The 9123-nt window shown below is 46.9% G+C and overlaps 1 protein-coding gene across 3 annotated transcripts; it reads right to left on the minus strand.

Annotated features, from left to right (window-relative positions):
- Nucleotides 1–4089: 4089 nt before the first annotated feature.
- ATP5MC1 (ATP synthase membrane subunit c locus 1) lies at nt 4090–7537 on the minus strand. Of its 3 annotated transcripts, none has more exons than XM_075911365.2 (5): nt 7447–7537; nt 6323–6371; nt 5673–5750; nt 5084–5259; nt 4090–4312 (listed from the first exon to the last, which is right to left on the minus strand). In XM_075911365.2, the coding sequence occupies exons 2-5, from the start codon at nt 6359–6361 to the stop codon at nt 4198–4200; spliced, it is 408 nt and encodes a 135-aa protein (XP_075767480.2). In that variant the 5' UTR covers nt 6362–6371; nt 7447–7537; the 3' UTR covers nt 4090–4197. The 3 variants fall into 3 exon arrangements, with proteins under 3 accessions (XP_075767480.2, XP_089630128.1, XP_089630129.1); XM_089774002.1 differs by having other exon boundaries at nt 7360–7476; XM_089774003.1 differs by lacking the exon at nt 7447–7537 and adding an exon at nt 7241–7265.
- Nucleotides 7538–9123: the final 1586 nt, after the last annotated feature.

Here is a 9123-nt window from a genome sequence, read left to right on the forward strand (position 1 = left end):
ACAAATATCAACAGTGAAAGAGGGGGAAAGAGACCTCTTCCCCCTCACCCTCCACCAATCCCTGAAACACCCTCAGCATAGGAAAAAAAGGAAAGAGGCTCTCAACCAGGAGCTGGGATTCATATTTTGGAAGACAGAGTTAGGCAGACTCACCTGTCCTTGAGTCTCTGCTAGTATAGATCAAAGGGTCATCGTTGGGGTCACCCCAGAGCAGGGGATGCACAACAGTTTAAGATGAAAGTACTTCTGCTGTGTTTTTATGTATGTTGTAGCTTTAGGATTTGTGACCATTTGCCACAGAAAACCTCTCTTCTAGGTTATCCACTCGTGGAATCCAGTTTTCCTACAGCTATTCCTCATACCTAGTTCTAAGTGTAGTTTTGACATTTAAATTACAAATGGGAAAATATCAGTCTAATCAACTGACAAGGATCTCTCTCCCCTCCCCCTCCCATTGGAAGAGGCAGATAAAACAGGTATCTGACCCCATGTTGTTTCATTGTAACTGGCTACTAAAGCTGGGCAGGGTTTTGTGCTAAGATCCTGATGTATATGGCCTTTCATTCAACTAGCTAATTTGCTTCAGAGTAGACATAAGCATGAAGGGGCCCCAGTGAACCACTTTCTGGGGTTAAGGTCCATCCTTATACATGGATTCTACATAAAGCCTGTAAAGCAGGCATCATTGGGAAGATGTAAGTAACACAAACAAAAGCTTGCCTCTTTCATGAAGAGGTGTTGAGCCAATAAAATGTATTACCTCACCCATCCAGTCTCCTGAATATCCTGGGACCCACACAGCTACAACTACACAGCGATCAATGCAAGCATCACCCAAAGATGGTCCCTTCTGAGTTTCAGCCTTCTGACAGAACCACATTCTGAGGAAACTGCCATTTCATGCACACACTGTTACAGCATATACTGCAGTGATCCATGTGTCCTTTGGGGGCAGTGTTAGAATAGAAAGCCAAGAAGTGAGCTCTCCATAGCAAGCAATCTTCATTCCCATTGACTTAAGGCCCTGGGCTCCTCAAGCAATATGCTGAAGAGGTGGGACCCACACAGGGACATACCAGCCATGATGTTCAGCATCACAATGCCTAACTTTTAAACACCCAGAAAAAAAAAATCACAGGAACAGCACTGCCATCTGCAAAGCCTGAGTTAGGCATCCAGGCTCCCTATACAACAAATGGGGAGTGAGAGAGGCACCTTGGAGCTAAGCTAGCCACAAAAAGGATCTGATGAGAGGGGTCTGTGCTGAACCGCACCCCTTTCACAGAGATAGCTGCCTAGCATGGGAGTGAGTCACAAACCTGGGGAAGATATGGTGTTCGCCCCCCCAATCACATGCAGACCCCAAAACAAATTGCCAGGAAGAGGGGCTCCCTTACAAGCTTTAGCCCAGTCGGGGATGTGAGACACCCCAACTACAAGTCCCCTCTCTACACTCCATGGAAGTGTTGTGCCACTCCCACCTTTCCTGCTACCAGAGAGGAAGAGGGAGCTGCTACTGGAGGAGTCCTACATGGCCACTGCTTTTATTTATGCTTAAGACCAGCCTTGAATGAGGCAAGTCAAGGTTGTTCAGAAACACCTATAAACAAACCTGTCCGGCCCAGACTGAGGCACCTTAGGGAGCTGGGTCTCAGTCTTTTCAAAAGTAGTTGACCTTACTCAACCTACAGTAAACCCCTCCAGCAGGACTATGTACATCCTGGCTGTGTCTAGACTGGCCAGTTTTTCCCAGAAAATCAGCCGCTTTTCCAGAAAAACTTGCCAGCTGTCTACACTGGCCGCTTGAATTACCGCAAAAGCACTGACTTCCTACTGTAAGAAATCAGTGCTTTTTGCGGAAATACTATGCTGCTCCCGTTCGGGCAAAAGTCCCTTTTGCGCAAAAGTTTTGTGCAAAAGGGCCAGTGTAGACAGCTGAGATTTGTTTTCCGCAAAAAAGCCCCGATCGCGAAAATAGCGAGCGGGGCTTTTTTTTTTTTTTGGCAGAAAAACGCGTCTAGATTGGCACGGACGCTTTTCTGCAAAAAGTGCTTTTGCGGAAAAGCGTCCGTGCCAATCTAGATGCTCTTTTCCGAAAATGCTTTTAACAGAAAACTTTTCCATTAAAAGCATTTCCGGAAAATCATGCCAGTCTAGACGTAGCCCCTCAGAACAGTCCACAACCACCACCCGGCTCAGGACAAGTTACATTCCTTCCAAATCCTTTCCCTCTATCAGGATTTCACAGGTTATTTGGCCAAGATTCCTCCTCTCACCACACAAATACTCCCTGCCAGCATTATCACTTTCTTCAGAAAGGAAGACAGATGCCGGTCCAACACAAGCCTAGTAACTACAGAACAAGGCTCCCCATACTGAGTTTTAACTCACTTAGTTCAACACACAACTGCAGTCTTCGCTACAGTACCGCATGAGCATGTCACAAAACAGTGCCAACCATGCAAGGGAATGCCCCCAAACCAGCTAACACACTCAGGCACAGAATCACCATACTTAAAACAGCATGCATGGTCTTTTCATTTATATGATTTGCCCACCAATTTTCCACCATGGATGGTTCTTAGTACTTACGCAGGTGTTTTAGGATTGCTTGGCTCCTTCCTACTGTTTGCCTACTCTGATAGGCAAGAGTAATGAGAAAGCACCCTACTTATTAGTACAATCCATTTTAAAGTTCATATAGTCAGAAAGGTCACAACTAGTTTTAAACAGGGCTTTAATTTTGTAACAGGGATTGCAGAATTAAATTATCTGAAACTGAGAACCAGGTATGCTTTCTGTAGAGTTGTGACAACCTGCTTTTATTAAGCACATAATTTTTGTACCACTAAGATGCCAGAGGAAGTTAAGAGTTGATTTAGAAAATGTTACTCTTGGTGCTTTTCTCCATGGTATGTTCCAATCTGTTATAAGTGTCAGGCACAGTTGCTCAGGAAGTAAAATTCATGTCTCCATGTGTGAATATTAAACTTCATCTTATAAGCTTCATTGATACATTACATTTGAAGAGCTTGCCAGACGCAAAGAGCCAGGGAAGGTGGGTTGATGACCTCTGTTTTAAACCCAGACTTCAGATCCCATTTCTCTAAAAGAAAGTTAGACGTTCCAGCCACACGAGTGATGTATCAATGATGGAGGATATCTTATATATCCACATTCAAGTCTACTAACATATGCTCAAATTCTCCTGCTGACACCCTCTAGGTACCGGGTTTCAAATGTAGCCTAGAAGAGGCACCACAGTGAAGATCCGGATACAAGGAAATGGTGTTGTCTCATGTCAGTTTAAGCAGTTATCTGCTGTAATATGGCAACGTGTTAATGCTAGTTATCTTGAAAACAAGAATGTGAGCGTCTACACACCCATTCCATTATTTCAAAATAACGGACGGCTTATTCCAAAATCTGTAAAACTCATTCTATGAGGAATAACGCCTATTCTGAAATAGCAGCAGTGGAGCATCTACACACACACACCTTATTTTGAAAAAGCTATTTAGAAATAGCCCCTCATGAGGGCCGTTCTAAGGTATTCCTCCCTAGTTCCTATCCTGGGACTCTAAATCAAGATAGGTTTCCCTAATGTAGATGTGCTATCTCCGACTAATTTTGAGGTTTCCCTGCCGAGTAGATGTGCTATTTCCAAATAAGCTATTTTGGAATAGCTATTTTGAATAGCTTATTTCAAAATAGCTGTGCAGTGTAGTCATACACAAATCATCTGTTTAAGATTCTGAGGGTAAGACCAGTGTATGTGTGAACGTGATCAACACCAGTGGCCCTTCCCTCAAGCGATTACAGTGGTAAAAGCTGTAGAATCAAGTCACTTAGTGGCAACCAGCCATCTTTATTCATTTTGCTACTTTATTTACAGTAGTTACCATCTCTCCAGATTCCCATGTTTACCTTGTTGGGCCAATCTTAAAAAAAAAATCTTACAAGATTTTTTTTTTTTTAATCAGCATGCCACAGAAGATCCCAGGTGTTGGCACGTAGCAATATGGAAATCCCAGGTGTTGGCACTTAGCAATATGGAATGTGAGAAAGGAGGAGTCTGAAACTAGTTGATTAGGAGAAAAACTTTTAATTGTAAATCTGGAACGCTCTGGTGAAGGAGGCAGACTCAAACCGGACAGGACACCGAGTGACGGAAGCCAGGAGCTGGCCCAGAGGCTGTCACATAGCAAACAGGATGAGGAATGCCACCATCAAACAGAAGAGCCCCATGGCCTCAGACAGAGCAAAGCCCAGGATGGCGTAGGAGAAGAGCTGCTGCTTGAGAGAGGGATTCCTGTAGGGGACACATTAAAAATAGATCCCTGAGTGAGAAAACACAAATCTGTTCCACAAGGAACTCTCATAAGCCACTGGATTCAGTAGTAAAGTTATGCCTCCTGAAGGCAGGAGACCATAGAACAGTGGATACGGATGGATGTGGATGTGGCATTGGGATGCTCAGAACACACATGCATTAAGTTGAAGAGAATGAAGTGAGTGAAAGCCCAATGTAGTTCAAGCATTCCTCCAGCTTCTTAGCCTCTCTGTATGCAATCCACTAAGCCTCCGAAAGCTGATCTCCATGGTATGATTTTATCAGGCAGCAGCAGAGACATTTTACTGAGTTATTGTAAACATGAAAGAGCGAGGAAGTTATTGGTATTTTTTACATCCTATCTTAAATTATGTGGTGTAGCTGTTTAGCTGTATAAGTCGGTCACTTTTTATTGCAGAGGTGCCTTCATTTTGCTAGTAGATAAAATTATTCCTTACCATGTATTAACTGGCAATTGCATTTATGTTTGAAGTATATATACAGATGAAAGACGCTATGAAAATGCAAGATCCTCGTTATAAGCAGTTCCTTGGGGTTTGGAACACTATAGTTCTAAATTCACTTCCTTACTCCCCTCCCACTTTTCTGTTTGCTATGGTCAGTCTCAACATTCCCCACCACCACACACACACACAATAAGTAACATCTAAGGCTCTCTTTGTAAACACTCAGTCTACAACACTGATTGCTGGAACAGGGAAGTAAAGTTGAAGCCAGAGTCTTGCTTACCTGGCATAGCCAATGATCAAGCTGCCAAACACAGTTCCGATACCTGCTCCTGAACCAGCCACCCCAACTGTGGCAGCACCCGCACCAATGAACTTAGCAGCAGTATCAATATCCCTAGACGTAGTGCTCGTTTGGAACTCTCGGTGAGCCAGCTGTAGATGGGAAACACCAGAGGGCTGCAGAGAGAAGTCAAATAGTGGTATGGTTTTAGTTGAACATTTAATATGGGTATTCAATGTCCATCTACAGTTATCCTCTGTTCTAGGTAGAGCAAGGGCATCCAAACTTTGCCCAGCTGTGAGTCTACTCTAGCAACCTGGTAGGGCAATACTCCAACTCCTAGTACAATCTCTAGCCATTCCATTAAAGTAAAGGCTGCTTGCCCCCCTCCATCTCTGTACAGAGTCACCAGCAATTTGAGCTGGTAACCTGACCCAGGCACTGAAGACAAAGAGTATTTCACTGCAAACCCACATGCACCTGGCTAGAGAGGAGTGCCAGAGCTGACCACAACAAAGAAATTGCATCCAAATATGTTAGGAACAGAGACCAAATTACAACAGCTAGGAGTAATTTTCTTTAGTCTTACCTGGACAGTCTGAATCTCAGGCCTGCTCAGTACAGATATGGAAACGGGCCTTGTCAGAGCCCTAGAACAGCAGCGGAACTGAAGTGAAAGAAAGAATTCGTTTTAGCCGCAATGGGACAGCTTCACATTCCTTAGAGTTGAAGGCAGTTTACAGTGCCATGAAACACAGTCATACGTTGGGGGTCTTTGAACAGCTTGTGCAAGAAATTAAGAGTTGCCCTTAACTCCACTGCCATTTTTACTTTCTAATTTTCTCAGGGACTCAAGCTAGTTAATCTAGAATCTAAGGACAAGATGCTACTGAAGTATAATTAATAACACTATATTTTAGTTTTAGACCAGTACTGTAAACTTTGAGGAATTTATAACTAGAAAGGAAACTTGTCTAGAGTGGAGGCGGAAGTACACTTAGAGTATCTTCTCAGGCTCTGCACTTGCTTAACAATGCAACCCTACTGAAACTAAGACATGACCTTGTTTCCTCCAGTCAAGGAATCTGGAGTGACAGTTATCGACCGTAACGTATCCCAAGTAGAAAGGTGTCTGGGATAGAATTTTGAACAGCTCTAAACAGAAATGCTTTCATTCTCCATGGTAGCTGCATCCCCCAACTCTTGGCATTATTCCTCCTCAAACAAAAAGCTACTTACCAGAGCTGGAGAAGCAAGGAGAGCCACAGGGGTCTGCATTTTGATCGATCTAGCAAGAAGAAAGCAAAAGCACATTGAGAAGGAACAGCACACACCCAAACCCATGTTACTCTTTACAGTAGAATGCACATCAGGGTAACATGAACTCCCCAGGAAAACTACATGCAATTTTCCTTTAGCTGCTGTGCCTTATCCCACTTCTTTCTCTTGATTCACCCTTCAGTTACCACTCAGTCTCACTCTCTCCTGAAGTCTGTTACAGTTTTACTTAGGGTCCTTTAGACACAGGCTCACAAAAGAGTTTTGCCAAGTTTCAATCATAAAACTAAACTAAACGGCTGGCTTTAGATGGACACTGACAGAAGGGTTGAGTAAGTCCCTCACAAACGAGAACCAGACAGATGGAGCACCATGAATGAGACAGTGACCTCCAGCTGTGGAAAGCCAAGGATAAACTAACAGCTGGACGAGTTCAGAAGAGTTTTAAAGTGAGTACATTTAAAAGCTCCAGCAGGGACAGGACATGTTGAGTATTAACATGTTCGCAGGCAGAGGCAAAGTCTTGTGGGGGGAGGAGGAGAGAAGGAAGTTTCACCTCTCCGAGAGAGCAACGTACAGAGCTTTCCCTGCCAACACCAATTTTTATAACAGTTTTGTTAGCCGCTGCATTTCGAAAATACCCCTATTGCCGTAGTCAAGGCACATCGTAATAAGGGAGGAAGAGAGCAATAAACCAGTGAAGGGATGTTACCCCCTCCCCATACTTGCCCCAACCCCCTTTCTGCCTCCCCTGCAACTGCCCCCTCAAGTGCCCCCCCAACTGCCCCCACTTCTGCCCCCTCCCCCCATTTCTGCCCCTCCCCCTCAAGGGCCCCCATTTCTGTCCCCCTCTAAACTGCCCCCATTGGGCGCTTGTACCTTCCCCACTCAGTTACTTCAGGCCCCCCCCTCCCCCCGCCGACCCCCTCCACCCAGCGGCCAAGGCCGGGGGGGGGAGGGCGGTCGCCCTGACGGGTCAGGCCCGGGGGGGGGGTCACCTGCGGCGCGTGACCCCGCTCGAGCTCAGGCCGGGAGCTGCAGCAGCTTGTGAGCCCGGAGAACACGCCCCGCCCCCGGCCGCTCACCTTGCCGTGTACCTCAGCGTCCTCCGCTCCCATTGGCCGCCGCGACGCAACGTGCGCTGCCCTCTTGCCGCCTGGGGGCCGCCACGCGCTCTCCCTATTGGCTCCCGGGGCTGAGTCCCCGCCTACCCACATCCGGGACATTCCGCCTGCGTGACGCAGACCCATCCTCCCGTCTTGATTGGCTCCCTTGGGGCATCTCGTGTTTCTGATTGGATGGCTGCGTGACGGCCTTTCCCCAAGACAATAGAGTTGGTCTCAGGGCAGGGTAGAGAGCCCCTGTCACTCCTTCCTCCTCCCCCTGGAGGTTATTGCAACATGGCAGCTGAAGCGACTCTAAGGGTCACGTGATGGGGGGAGGGCTGGAGAGAGGCAGGCTCATAATTCGAATTGTGCTCCAGGAGTGTTTACATTGTCACACCCATCATGCACAAGCACAGGTGTCAGAAGCCCAGTTCCCCCCTTGTGCAGGTTGCTCTAACTGTGCCCTTTCCATGGGATGTTTAAAACTCTTTGGGCTTGTTTCCGCCTGTGTTTTCTTGGCATTTGTAACTTAAACACTTGAATAAATGGCTGGAACAAAATCTCTGTACTCTACTAAAATGCAACATCCCCAGGTCCTATATTAAGTCCGGAGAAAACTGCCACGCCATTTTTGCACTCTTCTAGGAGACCTTCAAGGAAGAATGTTCCAGATGGTGAAAAACAGAAGCAGAAGTTGCGGTCATATACAATGTTCACAGTCAAATATGTATGAGGCTGTCAAGGGCCTGATTTTTAAAAACTTGTCTGCTACTCTAATATGTCTCAATGACCTAGACCAGTGGTCCCCAACCTTTCAAGGTTGTCGGGCGCCAGGGAGCGTGGCCGTTCGCCCGCCGGGCGCCAGAGGGCGGGGACACTTGCGCCCCGGGGGTGGCCCCTCATAGCCGCATGCCCGGGGGCGGCCCCCCCCATAGCTGCATGCCCGGGGCCGGCGCCCCCCCCGCCAGCGCCGCGCGCCCGAGGCCGGCGCTCCCCCTGCCATGCGCCGCGCGCCCGGGGCCGGCGCTCCCCCGACCATGCGCCACGCGCCCAGGGCCGGCGCTCCCCCTGCCATGCGCCCGGTGCCAGGCCAGCCCCGAGCACCTGGCGGGCGCATGAAAATGCCCCCGTGGGCGCCATGGCGCCCGCGGGCACCGTGTTGGGGACCACGGACCTAGACCTTACTCCCACATCAATGTAGTCTGCAGGAGGGAAACAGGGCAGCCACCAAGGTAGAAGGAGATGTTGCTCAACCATTCTAGCATAGTAAAGAAAGAGACAAGGTGAATAAAGGCTTCGGGTTCATCCTAGAAACCTGAATCACTTGAAGAATTTTATTCTCTGCTCAGTAGTATCTTGTCTTGAATTAAGCAGGTGCTCAGAAACAAAAATCTTAGAGGTTTTAGACACTGAATAATAATAATAATAATAATTAATAAAAACAAATCCCACTTGTCTCAATCAGGTTTATTGTCCATGTCATCTGTGCTAACTGTCTGTCAATCCACAAACTAGCCAGTGGGTGGAGCCATCTGCTTGAGCAATAGGACGTGTACCACCTTTTGAAGTGTCCAGCGACATGATTAAGAGGATTTCCATCTTGTCAATAATTCCTCTTAACATCAAGGACCTAAAAAGTCTCTTTGCCCTGAGAAT

This window comes from Pelodiscus sinensis, chromosome 29, assembly GCF_052426305.1.
Source record: "Pelodiscus sinensis isolate ZL-2025 chromosome 29, ASM5242630v1, whole genome shotgun sequence".
Taxonomy (NCBI): domain Eukaryota; kingdom Metazoa; phylum Chordata; order Testudines; family Trionychidae; genus Pelodiscus; species Pelodiscus sinensis.